Raw genomic sequence first — 28,000 nt, forward strand, 5'->3', positions numbered from 1 at the left:
GCTTGAGTTTTCTGCAAGCACATGTGACTCCTGACCTCACACATGCTCTCAGTTCACTGTCAGCTGTGTGAAAGCAGAGCCCTGCAGTCACTGCTGCATCCTTGGCACTCAGGTCCTTGCTGAGCCAGTGGGCCTTGTTAGCGCCTGTTACTGGGACTTCATTCAGGAACTTTCCACCCTTTATTCCTGACGTGCCTGGTGGTCACAGTTGCTTTGCTTTTTTCCATGTGTTTCACGTCTCCTCCTTTCCACTCACAGTGCCTGTAACCGCAGTTGCAGGAGACACCCGAATGGTTTATTGGCTTTGTGAACATGTTTCTGGAGTTATGGTTTCATTGCCTAATTGGAAAGGTTTGGAGTCTCATTTTTCCCCCTCCCTTTTTTGCACATTCTCTTCATCTGCCTGGTTTGCCAATTTAGTCCCGGACATGATGGCACGTGGAATGACAGTCAGCTACAAGAAATGGCCCAACTGAGGATTAAGCACCAAGAGGAACTGACTGAATTACACAAGAAACGTGGGGAGGTAAAGCTAGCCCTTTTCCTCATCTGTCTTCTGCCCTCTATGAGAGTCCTGTGGGGAGCGGGGGAGCTCAGTCACTTCTCACCAGAATTGGCAGCAGCCTTAGCCATATGTGGCATCAAAAGTCCCCTCTATAGGAATAAAAGGGTGAGGAAAACAGAATGAAAAGACCAGGCAGATTGAGGGCCATCGCCAGAAGGGCAGTCCTCTGAGAGTGCTGCCAGTTACCATGCTCCAAAATCAGCATGAGAAGCAAGAGTGGAGAGGCTTTAAAGAACAGAAAAGCCTGCTTGCTACCTTGCCCGCTGAAGGCCTCACTGATGGTTTCATAAAGCTTTTCAGTACAAACCCTGAAATTTCAGAGATGTTCATGAGAAAGAATCAAGTCCTAGGCTGTGTTCGCCTGGATGGTGGTCTTACGGCAAAGCTCCAGTTGGGAAAATAGAGTTCACCATCAGTGCAGCTGAATTGATTATCTTTTCAGCAGAAGTGAGTCTCCAAAAAGGTAGCTGAGGTTGAGGAGTAGACAGCTGTCCTCAGCAAGCCCCTGCAGGCACCGGGAACACTCTCATTCCAGCCAAGCTGTCCTTCAACAGGGAGTGGCAGGGACAGTTCCCCTTTGTGTCCCCATAGGCGCCTCGGCTCCTTGCTGTCACCCAGCTTATTTATTCTTTCTTAAAAATAAATCACCACCCACTGTGTAGTTTCCAAATGAGGTCCTAAAATTTTTATTTATGAAAGTATTCTTCTTTATCTCCTAGTTAGCTCAATTGGTGATTGACCTGAATAACCAAATGCAGCGGAAGGACAGGGAGATGCAGATGAATGAAGCAAAGTGAGTAGAGATCCCGCCTCCTTGGAGCCTGGTCATTGGGTCCCATGTCCTTTGTTCTGCTGACCTCTTGTGAGCAGGGCCAGTGGCAGTGAGTGGCCACAGTGCACTTAGCGAGAGTTTGATTTTCAGTGCATGCACGCTCTGGGATCCTTTTCTACCAGCTCTGAGAAGGAAAAAGCAAGGACAGTGCCCGCAGGCTTCTAGCATCCTCCTAGGGAAGTCACCTTGGCTCTTGCAAGTGTCCCAGAGACACTAGCAGCTCTCCTGTGGCTGCTGTGTGTGGGAGCTGGTATGTTCCTGTGGTGGAGGTGGTAGGGCCAGGATAGCTGAGCGCATGGCCCTTGGGAAAAGGGGAATGAGTTTGTGAGCAAAACTGTTGCTGATCAGGGAGAAGCCTGGCAGACAAGATAAATGGGGACTCTGAATCCTGAGACCTTGGAGCTGGGGTAGCGGGTGCTTGGGTTTCCTTAATATGTGGAAAGGGGTCTAGAGGCTTGGAAAGGCGGGGCACTTGCTCAGGCTTTCTTGCTCGGGAAATGTCAGAGCTGGTGAAATATATAGGGTTTCCAGCCTCCTTTTAAATCCCCTTTACCAATCTAAGCATTGAAAGTTTCTCTTCCTTCACATCGTGTTTTTCCTAGTCATTAATAGGATGAATTTCACCTTAGGTGTTTCCTCTCCTAATGGATTATCCTGTAAACCATGGGGATGGGCCTGGCTAAAAGATGTAAGAGACACAAAGTGTTAAGTACTCAGCCAGGTCCGTCTGGCTGTGGCACAGGGCTCTGGCACAGGGCTCTGGCGAGGTACTATTCGTCCTCTGATGTCATGCTTCCAGAATTGCAGAATGTTTGCAGACTATCTCTGACCTGGAGACGGAGTGCCTAGACCTGCGCACTAAGCTTTGTGACCTTGAAAGAGCCAACCAGACCCTGAAGGATGAATATGATGCCCTGCAGATCACCTTTACTGCCTTGGAGGGAAAACTGAGGAAAACTACGGAAGAGAACCAGGAGCTGGTCACCAGATGGATGGCTGAGAAAGCCCAGGAAGCCAATCGGCTTAACGCAGAGAATGAAAAAGACTCCAGGTGGGCTATCAATCCACAGTTAGTGGTTTCCATCCTTAGTAGAGTAGAACCTAGGTCTTTGAAAAGAAAGAGAGAAACCTGGCAGTTACTACAGGAGGTTTGCCAGGGAATTCTTTCAGTGTTTCAAGGAGAAAAGCTAATTCTGGACAATATAAATTAAACCAGTGTTAGAAAAAGGAAATAAACCACAATTAGAATTCTTCCCCATAATTTTGTGAAGCTTTTTGTATCCATATAAAAATTCTGATCTTGCTAATGCACAAAAGACTATAATCCAACCTCATATGAATATAGATGTGAAATTCCTAAATCAGACTCATTGATAGATTTTTATTTATTTATTTTTTGAGACAGAGTCTCGCTCTGTTGCCCAGGCTGGAGTGCAGTGGCGTGATGTCGGCTCACTGCAACCTCCACCTTCCAGGTTCAAGTGATTCTCCTGCCTCAGCCTCCTGAGTAGCTGGGATTACAGGCATACACCACCACGCCTGGCTAATTTTTGTATTTTTAGTAGAGGTTGAGTTTCACCACGTTGGCCAGGCTGATATCACACTCCTGACCTCAGGGGATCCACCCACCTCGGCCTCCCAAAGTGCTGGGATTACAGGTGTGAGCCCCTGCGCCTGGCCATTGATAGATTTTTAAAGAATTCCCTGCAATCCTACTAAGTCTATTTAAGATAAATCTGAAACCTACTGAGACATGGCAATTAAAAGATGGATTATCAATAAATCAATTACATTAGGAATTCGAATCTCTGTTGTGGAAAATGTGTGTGTTTCAAAGCTGCCCCAGAGAGTCCAGTCATCTCCTGGTCCAGGTCCACTGATGAACCATCTGTATACACTCTTACTAAAACCTGCAAGAGAACAAGGAGAGGTTCACTGTCACAACTCATAGAGAACACCGATCTGGATGTTCTGGCCAACCAACCATTGAAAAGAAGGAGTGATCATCCACCTAGAAACCTAAGAAAATGAGCTGAAAAGCTGTTAATACAAGTTCAACAGATGCCAGGTGCAGTAAGTAACTCATGCCTGTAATCCCAGCACTTTGAGAGGCGGAGGCGGGAGGATCGCTTGAAACCAGGAGTTTCAAGAGCAGCCTGAGCAACATAGTGAGACTCCACCTGCACAAAAAACAAAAAAGCTGAGCATGGTGGCATGTGCTTGTGGCCTCAGCTACTCAGGAGGCTGATGCGGGAGAGTTGCTTGAGCCCAGTAGGTTAAAGCAACAGTGAGCCAAAGTTGTGCCACTGCATTCCAGCCTGAGTGACAGAGCGAGACCCCATCCAGAAACAAACAAAAAAACTCTACGGATTAGAACATACATATTTTTAAATCCCCATATCAGTAGTTTGGAGTTTGAAGTGATTATTCCAGTTAATTTAAAAGTGAATTAATGACAATAGGAAAGAGTCTTTTAAAGGGAATGAATGACGATAGGAAAGTCTTTTAAAGAGTGATGATGGAAAAACAAGTTGGCATATCAAAGAGGTAATCCGCACTGCCATCATGTGTGTGGCAGCACCATTCACAATAGCCAAGATACGGATCAATCTACATATTCATCATTGGCTTAATGGATAAAGAAAATGTGCTGTACGCACACACAATGGAATATTATTTGCTATAAAAATGAATTAAATCATGTCATTTGTAACCACTTGGATGGAACTGGAGGACCGTATATTAAGTGAAATAAGCCAGGTACAGGAAGGCAGATACTGCATGCTTCTACATGTGGGGCTAAAAGAAAAATGTTCTCTGAGAGATACAGAGTATAACTGTGGTTGCCAGAGCATGGGAAAAGTAGTGGGGAAAGAGGTTAAAGAGAGATTACTTAATGGATACAAAAATACTGTAAATGGATATAAAAATACTGTTAGAAGGTGTAAGATTGGCCTGGTGTGGTGGCTCACACTAATCCTAGCACTTTGGGAGGCCAAGGAAGGTGAATCACTTGAGGTTAGGAATTCGAGACCAGCCTGGCCAACATGGTGAAACCCCGTCTCTACTAAAAATACAAAAATTAGCCGGGCATGGTAGCGGGTGCCTGTAATCCCAGCTACTCAGGAGGCTGAGGCAGAATTGCTTGAACCCGGGAGGTGGAAGTTGCAGTGAGCCAATATCATGCCACTAGGCTCTAGCCTGGGCAACAGAGCAAGACTCTGCCTCAAAAGCAAAACAAAAAGAATACTTAGTGCTGTGGAAAATGCCTAAAATTAATATAACCGAAAATAGGACACAAAATGTTTTCATACAGATGATCCCAATTTTGTATACTTTAAAAAATGACTGGAAGGAATTATATGTACTGTTACTGGTGTTTATTTTTGGGGGTGGTGAGATTATGGTTTTTGATTTCTCATTTTATACTTACCTGTATTTTCTAATTTTCTGGTTTTTATTAAGAAAAAATAAGCTGTCCTTTTTGTATTGTTTCTGTCTCACATTTACTTTAAGCAGAATTCTTTGGCTTATGCCGTGGAGCTTGTCAGCAGTGTGAGGGTGTTGGGGGCCCCAGGTGAGCTGGATGCTGTTAGGTTGCATGTTCACGTCAGCTGAGAGGCTGCTGGAGGGAGAAGTTGGGGAAATGTGTGGTGATGCCAAGGAAGAGCCCCTGAGCAGTGCAGTGGACGGGGGTAATGCACATTTCCTAGTGCAAATGCTGTCCTCATTCCCTAGCCCACCCTTTGAAGCATCTTCCTAGGGATACACACTTGGAGGTATCATGTGATTGCAGATGTGGGGCCTGAGGAGTCTTCATTACTTTGCTTCATTACTTCTCCTCCTAGAAGCCTTCCTGCCTCATTACCCACTTCCTGCCTCCCCAGCTTAGATGTCCCTCATCTTCCTGCTTCAGGCAGCTGTGGTTTACCTGGGCCATATGTAGCACTGTTTTGAGATAGCTCTTCACACTCTGCCTCCTTCCCTTATGCTGCCACGTGTCCCTGCGGTCAGGCACAGTGGCTGCTTCATAAGATGCACTCAGGGCCGGGCACGGTGGTTGCCACCTGTAATCCCAGCACTTTGGGAGGCCGAGGTGGGTGGATCACCTGAGGTCAGGAGTTCAAGATCAGCCTGGCCAGCATGGCAAAACCCCGTCTCTACTAAAAACACAAAAATTACCTGGACGTAGTGGCAGGTGGCTGTAATCCCAGCTACTCAGGCTGAGACAGGAGAATCGCTTGAACACAGGAAGCGGAGATTGCAGTGAGCCGAGATGATGTCACTGCCCTCCAGCCTGGATGACAGAGAGAGACTCTGAGCTATTAAAGACCTTTCCTTTCAGCTATAGTGATGAATCCCTAATAACAGGTGGTGTTTTCCTCTCCCTGTGACCCTAGGTCAGGTTTTTATCTCCATCTTGCAGAACTGGGACGTAAAGTTATAGAAAGTAGATTTCCGACAGTCAACAAGTGCTTTAATCATAGAGTAGTGGTACTCACACACCTCATACTGAGATTCTGGTTTTTTCTCAAAGAGAGTTCGTTCACAGTTGTCTCTACCAGCTAAGACAATTTGGATAAATTGTATTTTTGGTAATTTGCCCTGTAAAACTTATTTTTCATCTTCCAGGTATAAAATCAAGAGTGTAATGCACTTTTTAAGCTATACCCACATCCCTTCCCAAGATTCTGCTATACTGCCTAGATGACTTTCCTTCATTTTAAGAATTATCACTATGGTAAAAGCTTAAGAGAAATTTCAGCAGAATTCTTGATTGCAGCTCAGTAGCATTGCTAGAGTTCTAAGTTAGGGGTCCTCCACCTAGCAGGTATAGCCATAGTTAGAAATGAAATTTATCAAAGAAGAGAGAGTAAGGTCAGGGTTAGAAGTTAGGGAGTTTCTGAATTTAGGACTTGAATGAGAGACAAAAATGATTCTGAGAAGGGGAGTTAGTGGATGAGACTTTGACCATGTTAAAACTTTCTCACAGCCAAGACTTCTATGTCAAGCTTTAGTAAATTAAAGTTACTAACGTTACGTAAACTTTGACAGTTGAAGAATCTCACTATACCTTAGTTTCCTCATTTATAAATGGCAATAATGATATTTACCTCAAAAGGTTGTTATAAGGCTTAAATGAGTTAAAGTCTGTAAAGTATTTAACAATGTCAGGTACGAGGAAGTCCTAAGTAAATCTTCACTGTTAGTAATCATGCTGTGGGTATGTTAATGCAGGTTGAGCATCCCGTATCCCAAACTCCACAATGCTCCAGAATCTGAAACTTCTTGAGTGCCAACATGACACTCAAAGGAAGTACTCATTGGAGCATTTCAGATTTCCAATTTACCATCAATTCAACTGAATTTCATGTTTAGACCTGGATCCCTTCCTCAAGATTTATATCATGTTTATGCAAAACTTCAAAATCTGAGAAAATTCGAAATCTGAAACACTTGTAGTCCCAAACATTTCAAGTAATGGATGCTCAACCCGTGTAAGACTATTTGCTGCAGAAAACTTAAGTCACAACCATGACTAACCCTCAGTGAGCCTGAGGCACATGTCTATTCTAAGAGACCCTAGGTCCCAGAAGGCAGGCCTCCTCCTTTGCCAGTTCACTGCTTTCTCTAATAACGTGGCCTATCTCCCTTCTAGGCTTTACTCTGAAACCCTTTAAAAGGGGAGCCTTACTGATGTTATGAGTTTGGGCTTGTGACTTTGAGTATTTTGCTCAGTGTAGTTGTTATTTTACTTGCACTGAATGTGTTATTAGAACTGGTAGCTTCTAGAGAGCCCAAACCCCATGCTTTCTTAAGCAGACATAAATGGTGGGCGTTTTTTTTTTGTTTGTTTTTTGTTTTTTTAACAGGAGGCGGCAAGCCCGGCTGCAGAAAGAACTTGCAGAAGCAGCAAAGGAACCTCTACCAGTCGAACAGTAAGTAAAGATAAATGAATCAAAACTGTACTCCTGAGAATTTGGCTCTCTTAAAAGTTTTGTTTTGTTGTTTTGAGACAGGTCTTGCTCTGTTGCCCATGCTAGAGTGCAGTGGTGTGATCATAGCTTCTAATGTTTTTATTTCTGTAAAATCATCTTACAGATTTTAGAAAGAAAAATGTTAAAGGAAGAAAATGAAAACATACAATTCTTCCACCACTCAGAACTAACATCCATATGTCATTTTAATTGTATTTTGCTGGCTTCTGATTTCTCACAAATAATGTACTGATATGGCCTTTGACCCTATTTCTGATTACTTACTTGAGATAGATTATTGAAAATAAAATTTGATGGGTCAAAGCTTTTGGAATATATCACCAAATAACCTTCCAAAAAGTTTGTGTTCATCAGCTGTGAATGTGAATTCTAACTTCTTGCACTCAGTACACGTTACTGCCTCACTGTTTCCTGTTGACACTTTGAACGATCAGTTCTCTGGCTCTTAATTGTGCCTGCCATGTAATGCTGCGGTGGGGTTTTTGTTTTTGTTGTTGTTTTGTTTGTTTTTTCCCTCCTTGCTCCTTTGGTTTGTAACTTAAAGTGGAAACATAAGTGAAAACTAAGATCTCTTGGAACAAAAGGAATCGAACTAGTTCTGGAGCTTTTCCTAATCTGCCTACAAGTTAAGGTGGAGTATCTTCTCTGAGATTTGAAGCTTTGATAGTGGCAGAAAAGAGTTTCCTTTGCTCTAGGATGTTTCTTTTCTATTGAAATGTGTTTTGGAATATAGTTTTAGAGTTTTGATCCACTGTTTTTTAAAATGTTGGTTGCTTCCTTATAAGTGGAGGGGTTTAAATTCAACTAGGAGTCATTCACCAACTAACATCTTAATTTATAAAGAAACAAAGGTTCCCATATCATGCCTTTGCTTTAGATGTGTCTGCACTCTTAGATGTGGAAGATTAATCTCAGTTGTATTTTCCCAAGCCACAAAGTAAATAAATAGTTGACCTGGAAATGAGATTTGGTTTCTTCAAAATAACAGCTTATGAAAGTGTCATTTGCATAACCGGGTTGACTGTGATAATTTAGACAGGTTGAGCATCCTGCCCAAGATCATACAGGAAGGGGCTGAGGTGGGATGCAAACACAGGGCTGTAAAGGCCTGTTATTTTATTTTATATGTTATGTTATGTTATTTTGAGATGGAGTTTCACTCTTGTTGCCCAGGCTGGAGTGCAATGGTACGATCTCAGCTCACCGCAACCTCTGCCTCCCGGGTTTAAATGACTCTGCTGCCTCAGCCTCCCAAGTAGCTGGGATTACAGGCATGCGCCACCACGCCCAGCTAATTTTGTATTTTTAGTAGAGACGGGGTTTCTCTGTGTTGGTCAGGCTGTTCTCGAACTCCTGACTTCAGGTGATCCACCCGCCTTGGCCTCCCAAAGTGCTGAAATTACAGGCATGAGCCACTGCGCCCGGCCTAAGGCCTGTTCTTAAACTCTATGCTTCCCTAAGGAGTTTCTGGGTCAGAGGACATACATCTTTGAAAGGTTTTGATAACTTAGCAAACGCTAGTGTTTTCCTGTGGTCCCGGGCCTAAGCACAGTTGCAAGTACTCACAACCATAAAATTCTATTTTCAACAGGACATTGTCAAAGGCTCAGCTCATATTTGCAGTTCCTGTCTTTGCAGTTCTCCTCTCATCCTTGTGTGGGCGCAGGTGACTCTCACAAACCTAGATCTCTGGGAAAGCCAATCAAGAAAATAAAGCACAGCCTTGTCCTCTTTCTTTTGCCCTGCCTTTATTCCCTTCTACATCCTGGCCAAGAATGTGGTGCAATAATTACACATAGTCCTGGAATAAATAGCTAAGGAAAATAAATTTACTTTGACCTGGTTTAACTTGCTTAGTAACAGGTTCTTAAGTATATATTTACCTAATCCAGATAATTATTTATTGAAAAGGAAAAATCTTTCTGTCAAGTTCTTATGAATCCAAACAGTAGGTAATGAAATCTTGGGTTATTACATTTAATTATCTTACTTCTCCATGAAGGTTGCATCTCAGTAGGAGGTCATTAAGACCAAAATAATTACTTGCCCTCCTCCAAGTAGGAAAGACGTGGCCCATAAAAATGAGGAAGGGGGATTCCAGAGGTACTTTGCATCCGCTGGGATAAACAGCAGCAAAGGGAGCATGTCCTATGACTTGATTATGTCATTTGAAGTGTGATGGGCTCTCCTAATGTCAGAGACACTACTTATTTAAGCATAAAATGTGCAGAGTCAAAAATGCATAGTGTTTCAATTTTGCTTTTCTATTTTTTAATTAAAGTAATATTTGAAACTGGGTTAAGTCAGCTGTTGAGTTCATGGCCTATTTAGCCATCCCTTCTTTCCCTGAATTCTCCCTACACTGTTGTTTTCTTATATTCCATAGCTGCTGCCCCTAACTACCTACCCTAGGTACCCCTCAGCCCTGTGTCATAGGCACTGTGCTTGGTGAGTACTATAGCCCTTCAACAGTGATGCTGACTGCTGATGGAATGCCCTACTTTGACACTGGTTATGTGGTTATAGACTCAACAGATCATATTTTATTGCTTCAAGTGGGAACTGTGTTTATACCTAAAAGGATCAAAAGCTCACTTTTAAATTTATTCTCAGTTGAAATTCTGGATTTGATTTAAACAGGTTAAATGTTTATTGTAGTGTTGTTCAGAACGTGGCAGCTCTTCCTTTTTCTCCAAAGAATCTTTAACGCATTGCTGTCATAGCCAAGTGATTTAGGATCTAACTAGAAAATGACATTAGCATTTGCAGAACAGATTAATCACAGAGCTCCTGTTCAGGAGAATCAAAGAATCTCTTGCCTTTCTTTCCAGGGATGATGACATTGAGGTCATTGTGGATGAAACCTCTGATCACACAGAAGAGACCTCTCCTGTGCGAGCCATCAGCAGAGCAGCCACGTAAGTAGGCAGGTTTGGGCCAGGGAAAAGACAGCTTGAGGAGCAATATGAAGGCACATCTGTGGACATGACAAAGAATGCAGTCAGATGCACCCAACCCCTTACCCCTTTTCTGGGACACCCAGTGTCGAACACACCACGAAGGTGTCCAGTCTTTCTCAGTTCACCTCTGCTTAATGGGAGGGAAGCAGAACATGGGTGGCTTCAAATGCTTCTAAATACAAAAAAATATAGTGGCTTACTAAAATATGGACAGTGAAACCTTATTAAGCAGAATGATTGTTTAGGTTTAGATCATCCTGTTTCATTCTTACCAGGGCTTCCCCCCGCCCCCACCGCCCTTCAAGAGTGGGGATTGGTTACTAACAGTCAGAAATTGTGAAGTTAGTTAGCCAGGAATTGTGAGGTTAGTTGTCTAATGCTTTATTTCCAGGGAAATTAATTTAATACTAGGGAACCTTGTTTCTTTTGAAACTTCTAGGCTGGGTTTTCCCTTTTCCTTCCCACTATTTTCTGGCAGTTTGGTACTGTGTTGGGTTTCTCTTGGCTGGGGTTTGGGAACTAAATGGGAAACATTCCCAGGTACCTGTTTTTGTGGGCTGTTTATTGATTGATTATTTGGGCAAAATGTTTCTAAGGTTTAAACCTATCCTCCCCTCCTCTTTAGTAAGCGACTCTCGCAGCCTGCTGGAGGCCTTCTGGATTCTATCACTAATATCTTTGGGTAGGTTAGAAGACCTTTCCTTTTTAAAATGTGTATAAGTATACCTAAGTATATGTACATGACTTATTTTTATTTTTTAAATGTACACCAGGTTTCGGTGGTGCAGAGTATACATGTGCCTTAATATCAGCTTTCATTTAGCTTCTTCCTTTTTTCCTCAACTTCCTTTCCTCTTAATCTCGCTGCGTGCTGATCTCTGGCCTTTCCCTTTAGTCTGTCCGAGTCTCCCCTTTTGGGACATCATTCTTCTTCTGATGCTGCCAGGTGAAACTATTATCCTCTCTTAGTCCAGCATGTGAGTGTGGGTCCTTAACAATTATGCCGATCACCGCTTCACTGCCCTCAGTCATCAGATGTTCACGTGCTAACCAGGATGCTTTGCATGTTCCTAGGAATGCCGGGAGCCCTCAGAGCAGGGCTGCCAGGTTGAACACTTTGTACAGTACTCATGCTCTTGTTGCTTTCTTTTGGCATGCGTTAGACTCCACATTGATCACAAGTGATGAGGTTGATTCTAACTAGGCATAGAAATAAAATAGTTTTGCAAAAAAAATACCAAAGAGCTACCTCTGAGCTAGCTGCTACATTAAGTTGAGAAAGTTTCCCAGCAGCTTATTGACTGGGTAAGCAGTTGTTCAGGATTGCTTTTCATTGTTGGGTTTTGGAGTCCACAGGTTAGTGTGCAGGAGAGTAAGGCATGTATGTGCTGGCTCTCTTTCTCATTTGAGTGAGGGTGCTTTTGATTTTTTTGTGAATTGTTCTGTAGTTTGAAGAATCTAGAAGGGACAGGCTGTCAACAGAGGCAGTCTGCTTAAGCAAGGTCGTCTTGGAGTCCTTTCTAACAATTTGATGAGCAGTAAACCTCTGCAGTCCTGTCTAATATTTGTCTTTATGTTATTTCTTAGGAGACGCTCTGTCTCTTCCTTCCCAGTCCCCCAGGACAATGTGGATACTCATCCTGGTTCTGGTAAAGAAGTGAGGGTACCAACCACTGCCTTGTGTGTCTTCGTAAGTATGCTTTAGCTCCAAACCCCACCGCGCTTGATATGGTAACAGAGCCTGGCAATTAAAGGGTCCTTTCTATGCCTGCAGCTAAGCGTTCCATTGTTTTACTTATATCAAGCCTTTATACCTGTTGGCTCTGTCAGCTGTGAGAAATTGATGTATTTTGCTTAGTTTCAGAGGACAGAATTTGTTACAACCATCCTCTGTAATGGCAGAGCTGACTGAGAAAGGATTGCTAGCATGAGGGATGGGGCAAAAAAAAGTAATTAGGGATGGCGAAAAATGGGAGAGTGATTTATATCATTATTGTCACCAATTGGCTACAGTTTAGAGTGAGTTGCCAGTCAGTGGTCTATTATGGAAGTTCAGTAGGACAGCTGTTGGTTTCATGAATTATACCCCTATCTGTGTGACTCCCAACCATTAGGGGTCTATGATTGGAAGCAGTCCTGGGCAGAAGCCACTGTGATGGATACCGGGGCTGTCACCCAGAGTTCAGAGCTGGGTCCTAGTACTAGCAGGTAGTTTGCGCCCCAGCTGGGGTAATTGAGCAGAAATGGAACCAGCCTGGGGAAACATTCAGTACCTGGCTCGGAACTGTCAAAGCATGAGGAGGGTAGGAAACAGAGCACAAAGAACAGAACCTGGAGAGTTGGACTGACTCCAATACTGGCGTAATAACTGGCAGCGGGTGAGTGAAAGGAGCCAGCTTTCAAAGCAGGGAAGATTTTGCCATAAAAATGGGATGGAATTTATATGGTGGGAGCTTTGGGTTCCAGGTATAAGGAGGGACTTTGCTAGTTACACAGTGGACTGGCTGAGTGATGAACTGCCTTGACTGTTGTGAAGAGAGTTCCGCTTTGGAGGAGGAGTTGGGATGGGGCACATCAGCGCCCCTTCCCAGTCCCACTCCACTCCTGTGATTCCGTGATGCACCAGGCACCTGCAGAGGTCGATGATGATTGGTAAAAGGTCTGATTGCACTGAATGTCACAGTCCCTTTGTTGCCCTCAACTCCCAGCAGCCCATTTGTTCCCTCCCATCACATTTAAGTCATGTGTATGGGATCATGGAGCAGCTGATAATTTGGGATTCTGTCAGTGTGTGTTTCTGAGAGTGATCGGTTCACAACTGATGAGTATCCAACAAAACCAGTTATACAGGAGACTGACGAGTGGCAGTCATGGGTGTGATGGTGCATGATCTCAAGTTTTCAATCTGAGACCTCCTAAGGAGAAAGAAACCATAAAAAAGAAAGGGAAATTTCATGGGGGTAAAAGGTTTGGTCACCTGTCATACTTTTCAGCCAGTGGGTCACAAGAGGGAGGCAAAGTGGAAAATGAAATTACCAAAGTGATGCCTGTTGCCCAGCCTGTTAATAGTCACTCTCTCCGTGATACTTCAAGCATCTTATTTTTTTAGTCCCAAGCAAATGTAAATATCACATATTCTCTTCCCCAAGTGACCTTTTAGACAAGTGATTATCTACTTAACAATCTCATATTGATAGTCTATGTTTTCTAGTCTTTCTTTTCCTTCTCTATTATAGAAATTTCCGAACATATGCAGTATCTCTTCCCCCCACACACACACACTTATGCTGGAGCAATTTAAAGCCAATTCTAGACATTATATTTCATCCAAAAATATTTCACTGCCCATAATCTTCTTAAGAGAGTATAGTGAATTTTTCGATTATTCCCTTTTCCCATTCTAGAATGGGATGCTGAGTCTCACTCTGTTATCCAGGCTGGAGTACAGTAGCACAGTCTCAGCTCACTGCAGCCTCAACCTTGGGCTGAAGCAATCCTCCCACCTCAGCCTCTCGAGTAGCTGGAACAATAGTATGTGCTACCACACCTGGCTAATTTTTGTTTTTTAGTTTTTAAGAGACGAGGTTTCGCCACATTGCCCAGGCTGATCTTGAACTCCTGAGCTCATGCAATCCGCCCACCTCGGTCTCCCGAAGTGCTGGGATCACAGATGTGTGCCACCGCACCCAGCCAGGATGCTTTTTTACTTGGTTTTCTTTCTCATCCTGAACATAAGTGCCATCTTTTGCCGGTGTTTATGCCAGTATCAGAAATTTCCCTGTGAAGAATATAAATTCTCCCAAAATAACGACTGTCATTTTTATCTAAGGCTTACTCATTAACAGGCACCATTCTGGGTTGCAAAAACCTTTCTGGAGCTGAGCAAACTGAGATTTCAGAAACTTGGCAGAGGTCACACTGCCAGTACACACTAGTCCCATAATGTTTCCAGAAAGAACTACATAGAATTCCATTATAACACAGATTGATGTTTTTGCCATCTACTTATATTAGGGCTCATTGTGAAAGCTGTATTATGAGAGGCCATGTGCTATACATTATTTAAATATGTAGTATTTAATATTATTAGTAAATCAGTAATTACTAGTAGATCAATAAGTAGTATTAACTCAGTCTGGACCAAAATTCTAGGTTTACTTTTAAACTATTAAGATAAATATAGGCCATTATTGTTAGAACAAATGAAATTAATGCAAGGACCAACTTAAAGCAGTCTACACAGATTTTGAGTACTTTTTGAGAAGGTTGCACTGTACGCTAATGCAACTGTAACTAGAAGAATAAAATGATAATAGAATCTTAGTTGACCTGGGCTCGGAGTCCAGTTTAGTTTCTGATTGGCTCCACCTGTCTTTAAGGATGAGTGTTTCCCCATGAATTAGGCATTTGGAGTGTTCGTGCATGTTGAGCTCTTGGGATGAGAATGACTGGGTTTGACACAGGGTGCTTGTCTTGCAGGATGCACATGATGGGGAAGTCAACGCTGTGCAGTTCAGTCCAGGTTCCCGGTTACTGGCCACCGGAGGCATGGACCGCAGGGTGAAGCTTTGGGAAGTATTTGGAGGTGAGAGCCTGCTGCATGATCTCAGACTGAAAACTTGAGATGACGCACCCTGGCACCACAGAAAGAAGCCGTGTTGCTGGCATCTGGTTGGCCTTGCTTTCAGGCACTTGAATTGTTCATCTTCTCAAAACATACATTTTACGTAAGGGATCATTTGACCAAGGCTTTGTTGTACATCTCAGTTATTCTTTACATCCGAGTGGATGTTTGCTCTCATTTTCTAAGTAGTGACCAGAAAATACTGTTAAGTTATGGATATGTTTATGTTAGTAAGGTTTCTGTAATTTTTCTCAAGTATATACCAATCAGAACATCTTGCAAAATAGTACCGTTTTTATGAGGAAAATAAGTCTTATGATCATGGATTCTACAATTAAACGATACATTAAGCTGTGGTTGATGCATTTAATGACAATGGCAGTAGCCTAGGGAAAAAATGACTGGAGTCATGTCTAAGCTTGAGAAAACAGAGGCGTATTGCCTAGAAAAGATGTATTTAACAGTGTATCAGACAACGGCCCTTAGATCAAGACTCAGTCTCTTTGGACTTTTAGGATGCTCAGAGATGGATGGCATTAAAACAGAAAATGGAAGTTGATGAAACCATCTCTTAGAAATCTCAAACTGGGCATTTCCCAGTTTCGACATTTTCAAGATTCAGTTAAATCCGCGTGTGTTTTGACTAAAGTAAGGCCAAAGAAGAAGGCTTAAGGCTTTTAATAGGAACCACTTTGTCAAGTGTCCATAGTTGCAACACGTACATTATCCCTGTCCAGCAATAAATAGCTCCAAAGTGGTTTTGTCTGTTAACAGCCCTGTGTGGTTAGAATGGTAGAGATTGCGCCATTTCACAGATAGAGGGAATAAAACTCAGACACTACGTGATTTACATGGCTAGTGAATGATTTCTATGGTGAGGGAGTGGTGGAACTAGGACTAATGCAGGTCAGAAGACTTGAAATTCCATGCTCTTCTTACTGTAGCCTTCTCTAGCAACTGAAAAATCTTAGGGGTACTGCTTTTAAGGTTTATTAGAGCAGGAGCAACTTATTAGAATAGGTTATTAGTAAAGCACCCCTCCTATCTGCCCCGGCCTTTGATTTTCAGGAAAGGGACTCAGCAGTTACAGCCCATTGAAGCATACTAAAATGTGCTGTTTTGCCCAGAAACATTTAGCTTGTGAATGATAATGGCTGAAGCTATTAGAAAACAATAATAAAAACAAATTATGAGAAATTTTCACTTTGTGAGGCTGGGGCAAGAGGATTGCTTGAGGCCAGGAGTTAAAGACCAGCCTGGGCAACAAAGTGAGACCCTGTCTCTACAAAAAAAATATTAAAAAGTATTTTTATACTTTTTAATTTTTAATTTTTATACTGCGGTGGCATGCACTTGCAGTCCCAGCTTCCTGGGAAGCTGAAGTGGGAAGATCAATTGAGCCCAGGAGTGAGAGGCTGCTGTGAGCTGTGATCACATCACTGTACCTCAAGCCTGGGCAGCAGAGCAAGACCCTGTGTCTTTTTAAAAAAGGAAATTTTAGGGAATTTGATTTGTAAAATCAAAGTAAACAGGCTGTTTTGATTATGCCATTGAGAATTAAATAAAAATAACACTAGAAATATTTTTGTTTTACTCCTTGGTCAGTAAAAACACCTATAAGAAAATTAGAGGTACCAACCTTTAATTCTATTAACCTTTTTGCTGCTGAAAAGGAAACGAACATCAGTTGAAGTTAATACTGACATAATATGTGCCAGCACATAATTTGTATTAATAAAATCAAGTTTCTACCTAATCTACAGAAATAGCAGAATGTATGGCAGCATTTCTTACAGTTTTGTGTAGGGCCTTTCTTCTACAAACAGCTTTTTCAGTCTACAAGATTTTTCCTCTTGGCTAATATTTATTTACTGAATCTTGGAAGAGGCCAAGTTCAAGAGACCTTTTCTGAAATAGTTTGGGGGTCTTGTTTTTCATCCTTTTAGAATATCAGAAGAATCACACTTTCTACCCAGTGGGAACATCTGTTTTTGCTCATTCTCTCCAAAGCAGAAGTTCCACTGGGAATTATACAAATGCTGTTGACATAGCACCCCCCGCCCCCAACCCCGTACCTTGTAGATAATTAAGAGTTTTAATACGGTCTTTGTTCTTTTGAGATCAGTCTCTCATATTGAATAGCATTAATTTTTTGGTCACTTCTTACATTTCGGCACTGTGTTAAGTGCCAAGCAAATAGACCAGTATTTTAAGTATAAGCCAAAGAGATATTTCTTAGAATTTGCAGTAATATTTTTATCTGAAGATTTCATCTAAAGGAAAATCTTAGCAAATATTAGCCTTTTTCAACCCTTTTGAAAATCTTAAGAAAGCTAGGATCCAGAAAAGGCCATCAAATATGCTATATTTTGCAAGTGAGTTCAGAGGAGAGGTTCATCAACCAGGTTAACAGTCTGTGGCCTGAATGTACATGACAGCTTCAAACCAGTATTCGTGTCATCTTGATATCTGGCTCCAATCATTATTTTTACTACTTAGAAGTATGGAATAAGATAAAAATGTGTTGAAATGTTTTCTGTTCTGTGTTCCTCTTTTACAAATATGATTACAATGGTTCCTTAATTCCTAGCTTATCTGTGTGGATCATCCTTAAGTTACCCTTTTAAAAGGAATTTAATCAAATCATTGAGATGTTTGCTTTTCCCAGTTTGGGATTGCCCGTTACTGAAATTTCCATGTGGGTGGCCAGGCTGTCTGGAAGTAGAGTAGATAAAGTGGACAGTGGCTCTGTTGGTGAGGGAGAGCTGTGTAGAGGGACGGGAGGTGCTGGCACTTAGTTCGCTTGCCAGGATCTTAGGTTCATGGAGATAAAGTATGAGGGCAAATTCCAGAAACTCCAAACTAGCTTGACTGGTATTCTAATGACTAGTCATTTAAATGTAACTAACACAATTTCTTTTCACACCTTAATGAAAATTGCCACACCATGGATCCGGAAATTGACTGCCAGTTTCTACAAAAGTGATAGTTAAGTTGGCACAAATACTGATCGACCCAAAGATTTATGTACATAAGTTTTTAAAATTTACTGAGAAATAATGGAACTGAATAAACCCAGTCTCTAGTTTGATTGACATGGTTTATAAATTCCTACACTTGGTTTTTCTAACGAGAATGAATAACGACATTTCTTAAAGAACAGAACACACATGCAAGATACTGGGGTCAGTGTCCACTTAGACTTGCATTCCTCTTAGAAACTAGCAGTATCTTTTATCTCTCATATTCTGTTTGTCCTGCTATTTTGTTTGATTCTCTAAAGATACAGGATAGCTATTGTTTCAGCAGTGTAATTGGCTTCCATTGTATTTCAGTGCCCTGTTTTAATGTATTTATTGGCTTTATTTAACTTCCTGTCATCCTAATTTTTTCTTTTTATACAGAAAAATGTGAGTTCAAGGGTTCCCTATCTGGCAGTAATGCAGGAATTACAAGCATTGAATTTGATAGCGCTGTAAGTATCGAATAGCTATGATTTTAGAGGTTTTTAGAAATAATTTAAGACATTTGATTCTTGAAATTATAAAATAACTTACCCGATTTCTCTGCCATTCTGTGTATCTTAAGTCAAATCTATGTTAAAGAAAGATGGAAGTAGATTATAGGGTGGGTTAATTGTTGTATCAACTCTGATAAACCCTTGGGTTGTGCTTCATGCATTAGGCTTGTGATGTTACTCAGTACTCTGTATAATTTCCTTTAATAGTTGTATTTTGAGTGTATAGATGCTGCACTCCAGGGGCCAGCGTGGTCTCTACCCTCAGAGATTGGCCATCTAAATGAGAGTGATGGGAAAGCATTCAACTGCAAAGCGTTGTGCTGAGGTTATCGTTGAGATGTGTGTGGATTAGAAAGGAAATACTGATGAGAGAGTAGCTCATTCTGGGGCAAGGGTTAGGGGCCATAGTAAGGCATTTAAAGCAGATCTAAAGATAATCAAAGGTCAGAGGCAAAAAGCCAGGGACAGACACCGCAGGCAGAGGGAGCAGAGGAGGTTGGGCTGGGCGGGTGCAGAAGCTTGGGTGGAGGTGATGACTGGGTGAGGCCAAGGCAGCGTCCTCATCTACCAAGAGTCCTTATCTTAATTGTCATTTCTGGGGAGCCTTTTTCACATTCCTGGGTGGGCTGAGTGTCTGTGTTCCCAGCATCTTGTGCAAACCTATTCTATGGCACGGTGGTGATCTATATCTGCTTCTTTTACTAAGCTGAGAGCTGACTACCTGGCGACAAGTGTCTGGGTGTTAATCATCTTTGTACCCCCAGCACCTGGCACAGTGCCTATTAGGTTCTAAATAACTGCTCTTTGAATTTAATTGGGGAATGATAAGGAAATAAGGTTGGAAAATGAGGGTATGTTGTATTGAAAGGTTTAGACTTCTGTAAAGCCATGTGGAGACTTGAGAGATTTTTAGAAATGGGTGTGGTGTTAAATTGTGGTATAACTGTGACTGTGTTGAAGACTGGATTGGAGGAAGCGGGTCTCAGCAGCCCGTGCGTTCAGTGCTTCTGCAGAGATGCAGAAGGCCCAGGTGGGGGCTGAGGCAATAGGGGAGAGAGGAGAGGACCAGGCTCGACACATTGAAGATGAACAGTTCTCAGAGTGAGAGTTGGGAGATTAGGCAAGGAGAGAGTCAAGGGTGCCTCTGAGGTTTCTGACTTGTTAATATTTGCTGCTAGTGAAGGTTGCCAAGGGAAAAGTGAGTAGGGAAGGCTGAGTTCCATTTTGAGCTTGAGGTGTCTGCAATATTCAGGTGAAATTGAGCAAGCTCAAAAACAAAAGGTCTGAACTCGAAGGAGACTGGCGAGTTGAAGCACCCTCATGACAATAGCTGGTATTCAGACTGGGTGTATAGTTTGAAGCATCTAAACCTTCTTGTACTTGATTATTGGGGAATTTATGTCGTGTGAACTTAATTCCTCTGATTTGGCTAAAAATTGGTTTTCCTCTTCTTTATTCCCACAGGGATCTTACCTCTTAGCAGCTTCAAATGATTTTGCAAGCCGAATCTGGACTGTGGATGATTATCGGTTACGGGTAAGACCCAGTTAAGAAAGTTAGTGAAATCTCCAAACTTCATGTGTTGTTATCAAGGCACAAACTGGCAGGTGCTTAATTAGGGGACTTTGTTTTCCCGAAAATCATGCTTGACTGACCCTGCCCTTCCTTTCCTCCTTGGGGAAATCTGTGTTTCCACTTTATACTCTTTGTCAAAGACTCAGTTTCAAAATGTTTGCAATAGGACCCTCATATTTGCATGAAAACCTTGGAATACTCTTCATAAGGACTAGATACTTTGGTAGATAGCAATTGTGGCTTAATGGCACAGAATTTAGCAACAGCATGTGAATTGTGATTCCTGTGGGCTCTAAAACCTAATTACCTCACAGAGTAAAGTGGGATATAGAAGTACAAATGGATGTATCATAGGGATAAGACAATTCTGAAACAAAAACTCCAAGCTGAGAAAGCGGGGACAGGTGTCAGAGTAGGGAGAAATGATTGGATGTTGAGGAAAGCTGCATCTGAACCAAAACTTGCTGAGAATTCTCTTGGCATCCGAGATAGAGACCAAAACTTGGTTGTATCATTTTTGATTGGGGCAGGGGGCGGAGGGTGAAGCATGTAACTTAATTTGCAGACATTTTTTTTCCCCGTAAGCCTGAAAGAATCATCACATAAGCTTATTAAATACAAGCTATTGAAAGATATAATGGAGGATGAATTTGGCATTAGTAGGCATTTTACTAAAAAAAAAAAAAAATTAAAAAAGTTAACACAAGCCGTTTGTGTGTATCAACCCACACCAAAAACAGAGGAGGTAATGTTAAGATGAATTTTTTTTTTTATTTATTTATTTTTTGAGATGAAGTTTTACTCTTGTGTGGGGTACAGTGGTGTGATCTCAGCTCACTGCAACCTCCGCCTTCTGGGTTCAAGCAATTCTCCTGCCTTAGCCTCCTGAGTAGCTAGGATTACAGGCATGGCTAATTTTTATATTTTTAGTAGAGATGGGGTTTTACCGTGTTGGCCAGGCTGGTCTCAAACTTCTGACCTCAAGGGATCTGACCACCTCGGCCTCCCAAACTGCTGGGATTACAGGCATGAGCCACTGTGCCCAGCAGGATACATTTCTTTTTTTTTTTTTTTTTTTTGAGGCAGAGTCTTGCTCTGTCATCCAGGCTAGAGTGCAGTGGCGCAATCTTGGCTCACTGCAAACTCCGCCTCCTGGGTTCAAGCAATTCTCCTGCCTCAGCCTCCCAAGTAGCTGGGATTACAGGTGCCCGCCACCACGCCCAGCTAATTTTTGTATTTTTTTAGTAGAGATGGGGTTTCACCATCTTGGCCAGGCTGGTCTTGAACTCCTGACCTCATGATCCACCCACCTCGGCCTCCCAAAGTGCTAGGATTACAGGCATGAGCTGCCGTGCCCGGCCTAAATTTCTTTTTTCTTTTTTCTTTTTTTTTTTTTTTTTCTGAGATGGAGCCTGTCGCCCAGGCTGGAGTGCAATGACGTGATCTCGGCTCACTGCAACCTCTGCCTCCCAGGTTCAAGTGATTCTCCTTCCTCAGCCTCCCAAGCAGCTGGGATTACATGCATCCTCCACCACGCCCGGCTAATTTTGTTTTGTTTTTTTAATTTATTTATTATTTTGAGATGGAGTCTCACTCTGTCGCCCAGGCTAGAGTGCAGTGACGTGATCTCGGTTCACTGCAAGCTCCACCTGCCAGGTTCACGGCAGTCTCCTGCCTCAGCCTCCTCAGTAGCTGGGACTACAGGCACGTGCCACCACACCTGGCTAATTTTTTTGTATTTTTAGTGGAGATGGGGTTTCACCGTGTTAGCCAGGATGGTCTCGATATCCTGACCTCGTGATCCACCCTCCTTGGCCTCCCAAAGTGCTGGGGTTGCAGGCATGAGCCACTGCGCCTGGCCTAACTTTTGTATTTTTTTTAGTAGAGACAGGGTTTCCCCATGTTGGCCAGGCTGGTCTCGAACTCCTGACCTCAAGTGATCCATCTGCCTCGGCCTCCCAAAGTGCTGGGATTTCAGGCGTGCACCACCACGCCTGGCCCAGGTGAATTTCTTAAATCTACAAGGGAGGTGAAGGAGCTGTAGCAGAATGGTATATTAGGTGGGTTTCTGGTGATTTTCTTGAGAGGGGTGTATAGATTATTAGTATTAGATGCTAGCCAATACCTCAGGGTTAGTCATTCTTAATTCGCAATTGAAAGAAGATCCAGGTCCGAACATTCAAAATAACGAGCCCTGACGATGACAAGGACGTGTTGTGAGGGCTGAGGAGCCTATGTTCTTGTCTTAAGGATGGACTGGAAGTGCGCTGCTAGAGAGCCTGCCACGGGGCACATCGATTCAGATGCTTGAACAGGTTCAGTTGAAGCCCTGTAGTTCTGTACTGTGCACATGGAAAAGATGGCCTAGCCAGTACTCATGGCTACGTTCTAATCCATCCTGTGGTGTACTGTGATTTATCTAATCCTTGATCTTTTATTCTAGACTGAGATACAGTAAAACTGACCAATTATTGAAGAGAGGCCTACAGCCTTGTTTTATGATAGTCCCTTAGAGGAGAGGAGGAAGAAGTTGAGTCAACCAGTAGTGTAGGATGATATTTTTTAACTGGTAAAAGAGGAGTCCTATACAGGTGGGCATCAGCCTTTGGGTCAGAAATAACAAGAAGGGGACCTAGAGCAGGAGCTAGCCTGACAGACGAAGGTCATAATATTGAGGTGGCACACGTCTCACTGGGGAAATGCTCTCAGCGTGCTGGAGCCCGGCGCAGGCTACTGGGCTGCTGCTTCCCATGATGCCGTGCTGGGGCGGGAGCCTCCTGTGCTGGACTAGTTGGCTTTTGAGTTTCTGGCCTGCTCATAACCTTGTTCTGTTCCTTGGTAAATGTGTGAAGATTGGGAGGCATTTTTCAGCAGATTCCCTGTACCCAGAGAACTCTCCTGAAAACCTTACCAGGTTCCAGAAAGTAAAATAGGCTCCTTATTCTAGGGAGTGCTGGCTTTTTTTAAGACCCCAGTTAAACAGATGGTACTGGAGGACAGGAATCCATTCATCTATGTTGTGAAACTCACGGACATCCATGCCCTGTTCAGTATCTCCTTTGCTCTTACGACAAGGGAATGATGTTGGGAGAGACTGGCAAACAAGAAGCAGCTGGTTGAGTGCTTGCTTTAACATCCTTTTTGTAAACGCACCCTAGAAACAACCTGGCATTGAAAGGAGTCCTCTGTGATGCCTCCGTTAAAAATCTAAAGTCAGTACAAAACTGCCCGGCTGCTCGGTAAGGTTTGACTTGAGGAACTTGCTTGAGAACTGCCCTGCCCACTTCTCTCGTGGTGTGGTGAAGTGGCCATAGTGAGGATTGGCTATGGCTGCTAGGTGATGGTTTCTGTTTGGAATGTTCCTCTTTGAGTTCTGCATTCTTCTGGAATCAGTTGTCTTTGGTTGGTGTTATGTTAGCTGCATGATTAAGTTGTTACCTGAATGAGCAATTTTGTGTTTAGAAATAGGGGTTGGCACTTGTTATCTGCCATGAGGCACAGAGAGAGTCTGTGCAGAGCCCAGTGGAGCAGAGAAATCTTGAAGCCTCCCTACTTTGAGGCTCCGGCCTTGATGACATCTAAACCCGCTGCCCCTCTATTGTTAATCCCTGTTTAAAAGTAGAAGATGAAACCTAAAAGTGGTGTTAATCATAAAAATAAATTTCAGAGACACCTAACGGATATACGAATTTTAAATCTGATCCATTTCAAAGGACTCTATAAATGATAGAGGTGAATGAATGCCTGTAGGAGGCCCAGCTCTATACCACTGGAAGCACCGAGACAGTGAGTCAGCTTCAGGCAGCTCCAGCTTATTCTCACTGAGAATAAGGTGAGCAGAAGCCCAAACATTGTAAAGAGCAAGCTGACAATACGTACGAGGAGCCAAGAAACAAAACGTCCCTTTCCCTTATTCCATTAGTTCAGCAGTTTCATTCCTGGAAATAAGTCAAGAGAAGAAAGCTCTGTGCTCATAGATGTTCACTGCAACAGCATTCGTGACAGACTCTTAAAGAAAGGGAGGTGCAACAAGGAAGAGATTTGATCCCATTCATCTTGTTGAGTCCATACTAAGATAGCACAAGGATGTTTCCCGTTCACAGATGTTACAGAGACCCAGGGTGTTCAAATCAGTGGAACCCCAAAGCCCATGAATTTTCAGCTATCATATGAAAAAATGCTTATGCTATAAGCTTAAAAGAGCAATGGATAAATTTTTAGGAAGAGTATAATTGTGTAAAGATTAACATGTTCCTGTAAAGTATGTAAAAATGAATATACAGATGGTCCCCAACGTAGGGTATTTCCATCTTACAATGTGTTTGTCAGGACTGGCCCCATCATAAGTTGAGGATCATCTGTACTTGCCATATCCCACTTATGAACAATGTCCTTTTCTTCCCTGTTTGTGAAATGTGATTTTACTCTTAACATTAAGAAAGAAACAGATAGTGAATATAAATACAAATTTGAATTTTTGATAAAATAGTTATTAAGAATTTAATGTAAGGCTGGGCACAGTGGCTCATGCCTGTAATCCTAGCACTTTGGGAGGCCGAGGCAGGCGGATCACTTGAGGTCAGGAGTTCAAGACCAGCCTGGCCAACATGGTAAACCCCGTCTCTACTAAAAATACAAAAATTAGCTGGGCATGGTGGCGCACGCCTACAGTCCCAGCTACTCAGGAGGCTGAGGCAGGAGAATCACTTTAAACCTGGGAGGCGGAGGTTGCAGTGAACTGAGATCACGCCACTGCACTCCAGCTTGGGTGACAAGAGCGAAACTCCATCTCGAAAAAGAAAAAGAATTTAAGAAGTAGCCTACCCAAGTTTTGTCTCTCCCCATGCTTTGTGCAGAGTGGATGTTTTCTATTGAATGCAATCATTATTCATGGACTGTATCTAGTGTAGGCTTTGTTACTGGAGCTTTCTTGATCTTATGGAAGGATCAGTGGGAGGTTTTCACACAACCGCAGTACAGCCGGCACCCGACTGGCAGCAGTTGTAAGATGCTGTCCCAGTTTCAGAGGTTTGAATGTGGGATAAGGCAGTCTGAGAACTCATGCAAGCTTCCCTCATTGAAGAGGAGAGGGGAGTATATGTGTGGCCCTAAGTTTTTTGTTTCTGTGCTAAATTGGAGTTAACCCCACTGAAAATAGAGGAAAGATTGGTTTCAAAAATGTTAACACAAAAAATCTAACCCTGAACCATGAGGTCTTGTCTTTGGGAGCTAAGGTTGGGAGTGCAGTGGCATGATCTGGGCTCCCTGCAGCCTCGACCTTCTGGGCTCAAGCAGTCCTCTCACCTCAGCCTCCCCTGTAGCTGAGACTATAAGTACATACCACCACACCCAGCTAATTTGAATTTTTTTCTAGAGATGAGGGTCTCACTATTTTGCCCAGGCTGGTTTTGAACTCCTGGGCTCAACCAATCCTCCCACCTTGGCCTCCCAAAGTGCTAGGATTACCAGTATGAGCCACTTTGCCCACACTTGCATTTTCTAATTGGAAAGAAAACATGTGAATACCTTCTGAACCTCTAGTGTTTTACACATAGAAAAATGTTGATCATGCACTGCGTAGAGGTCAATGATGAATGGTAAAAGGTCTGAGTCCTCAGATCCCCTCCCAACATCCCAGTTATCCCCAGCTGCCTCTCCTCCATTGTGCTTCAGAAGTGCTGTGATGGGCAGGAGGGCAGCTTACACTCCGTGATGTCCCTCATTCTGTGTTCCTCCGTGAGCTCAGGGAAGACACTGGTTGGCATCCAACAGCTTAGTCACAAAGGGATTTGATTGTTGGGAGTGCTGATATCTGTGTCTGTGATCTGACTTGTTCAAGCTGAGACCGCTGATTGAAAATCCCCCAGGGGTTTTAATTGTTCACATAAGGAGTCCTGATGTTTCCTTTTGTAAATTACGCCTGTGGTGACCTTGTCTAGTCTGACTTTAAATATGGACTGACTTTCAGCAGCATGGGGCAAAATCGAGGCTTTAAACATTTTTTAATTTGATATAATTCAGACATAGAAAAATTATAAAAACAGTACAGCAGGTATCTGTAGTACAGCTGAATTTGACATCAACTATGTCAAATTCAAGATTGAGGATGGGGAGCACGTGAAGCTTGGCCCTAGTGATGTTGAATTTTTGTTTTTAATGTTATTTTTAGTGGGAGTTTTAACCTTTTGGTCTTGATACCTCACCTTTGGCCAACACTCAAAGATAGGCTTCCTATGAAATACACGGCCTCCGGATAAGACTCAGTGAATGAAATTGTTGCTTCGTATCCTGTTTGGGGTGTGTGTGTGTGTGTGTGTGTGTGTGTGTGTGTGTGTGTCAGGATCTTGCTATCACTCAGGTGGAGTACAGTGGCACTATCATAGTTCACTACAACCTCAACCTCCCAGGCTCAAGCAATCCTCTTGCCTCAGCTTTCCAAGTAGCTGGGACCCCAGGCGCATGCCACCACTCCCTGCAAATTTTTTAAAAAATTTTTGTAGAGATGGGGGTTTCACTGTGTTGCCCAGGCTGGTCTTGAACTCCTGGGCTCAAGCAGTCCTCACACCTTGTTCTCCCAGTGTGCTGGGATTGCAGGCGTGAGTCACTGTGCCTGACCTGTTTCTTTTTCCTTTGCTGTCTTATCGCTTTGAGTGTTCCTGGCCAGATCTCAGGGTGGTCTGACACTCTGACTCGGGAGGTAAGGATGCTGTGGATACTTTGCCAGCATAGGCAGGGCCTGGCGCCCTGAGGCTCACCCTGGCTGTGTTCTCTCTCCTAGCACACACTCACGGGACACAGTGGGAAAGTGCTGTCTGCTAAGTTCCTGCTGGACAATGCGCGGATTGTCTCAGGAAGTCACGACCGGACTCTCAAACTCTGGGATCTACGCAGCAAAGTCTGTGAGGAAATTCAGTCTCTTTGTCTGTGTATATGCTTAGATGTTAGCGTGGAGGTGTGTGTTTGCATGTCAGAGCCTGCATTTATGTAATATAGTTTGAATTTCAGATCTGGCTTCATGTTTAGAGGGGCACTGAGGGGAGTGATAGTTTTTCTTGTTTAAAGCTTCATTTAAGTGAGTAACTCTGACAAGTCAGTGGTTAGAGGGTAGCAGCATTATGTAAACAGCCACGTTGGTGCCTCTGCTTGATTAATGATGTTTGCATTTCTTTCAGGCATAAAGACAGTGTTTGCAGGATCCAGTTGCAATGATATTGTCTGCACAGAGCAATGTGTAATGAGTGGACATTTTGACAAGAAAATTCGTTTCTGGGACATTCGGTATGATACCCAAGCGCCTGACAGGAGGCACATAAGAGTCTCCACAGTGATGGTTCTGCACATGGGTTGTGCTTTTAAGATCTCAGGACATGGCAGAAATGAGCTTCGGTACATGTATCGTGTTAGCTTCTTAACACTTGGCTATTCCTTCCCATAAAGTAGACTGTGGAGCTTAGCAGTCATTTATTGAGCGTGCAGTGAGTGCTAGGCCCTTCATCAGCTGGCGGGTAAGAAAAGGCAAACAGGATACTCTTTCTACCTTTAGGTAATTTAAACTGTAGTAGGGAAGGCAGACACAAAAGTCAGTGACTAGTGTGTTGAAGTAGAGGCAGGTACCTTTGTCCAAGTGTGTTAAAGAATGCCTCTCCAGATTTCTCCGGAGACGTGAGTAGGATTCACACGGCAGGAAAGCCACTCAAACTTTTGAGTGTGTGTCTGGTGGCTGATACATGACAAGTGAGCAGGAAACAGGGCAGAAGCCAGTGAGGTGGCTATGATGGGTTGAAATCAGGTTGCCACAGGCTTGATAAGCCATTTTTAAATCACTCGATCTTGTAAGTCATTGGGTGTTTAGCAAGGAAATGGTTGCTTTGCAGGAGTTTAGTAGATGACTTTGGTGGCATTTTGAGAGCGCATATTGGGGAACA

At 43.0% G+C, this 28,000-nt stretch overlaps 1 protein-coding gene and 2 non-coding genes across 6 annotated transcripts in view; all 3 read left to right on the forward strand.

The window, feature by feature from the left end:
- Positions 1-28,000, forward strand: part of ATG16L1 (autophagy related 16 like 1) — a 42,694-nt gene that overhangs the window by 10,032 nt on the left and 4,662 nt on the right. Inside the window, exons 3-15 of one of the 4 annotated variants that reach the window (XM_030803609.1) lie at positions 421-526; positions 1,285-1,358; positions 2,197-2,448; positions 7,271-7,336; positions 10,228-10,314; positions 10,982-11,038; positions 11,252-11,302; positions 11,944-12,046; positions 14,836-14,941; positions 18,385-18,455; positions 19,965-20,036; positions 26,854-26,974; positions 27,248-27,353. In XM_030803609.1, coding sequence (XP_030659469.1) covers positions 421-526; positions 1,285-1,358; positions 2,197-2,448; positions 7,271-7,336; positions 10,228-10,314; positions 10,982-11,038; positions 11,252-11,302; positions 11,944-12,046; positions 14,836-14,941; positions 18,385-18,455; positions 19,965-20,036; positions 26,854-26,974; positions 27,248-27,353 — 1,272 coding nt within the window. The remainder of the gene's footprint in view (positions 1-420; positions 527-1,284; positions 1,359-2,196; positions 2,449-7,270; positions 7,337-10,227; positions 10,315-10,981; positions 11,039-11,251; positions 11,303-11,943; positions 12,047-14,835; positions 14,942-18,384; positions 18,456-19,964; positions 20,037-26,853; positions 26,975-27,247; positions 27,354-28,000) is intronic. The other 3 variants (XM_012504114.2, XM_030803610.1, XM_030803611.1) reach the window with 3 other exon arrangements.
- On the forward strand, positions 12,994-13,269 carry LOC115832675. Its single transcript, XR_004028194.1, has one exon.
- Positions 25,658-25,922, forward strand: LOC115832674. Its single transcript, XR_004028193.1, has one exon.

Source organism: Nomascus leucogenys, chromosome 22a (assembly GCF_006542625.1).
Source record: "Nomascus leucogenys isolate Asia chromosome 22a, Asia_NLE_v1, whole genome shotgun sequence".
Taxonomy (NCBI): domain Eukaryota; kingdom Metazoa; phylum Chordata; class Mammalia; order Primates; family Hylobatidae; genus Nomascus; species Nomascus leucogenys.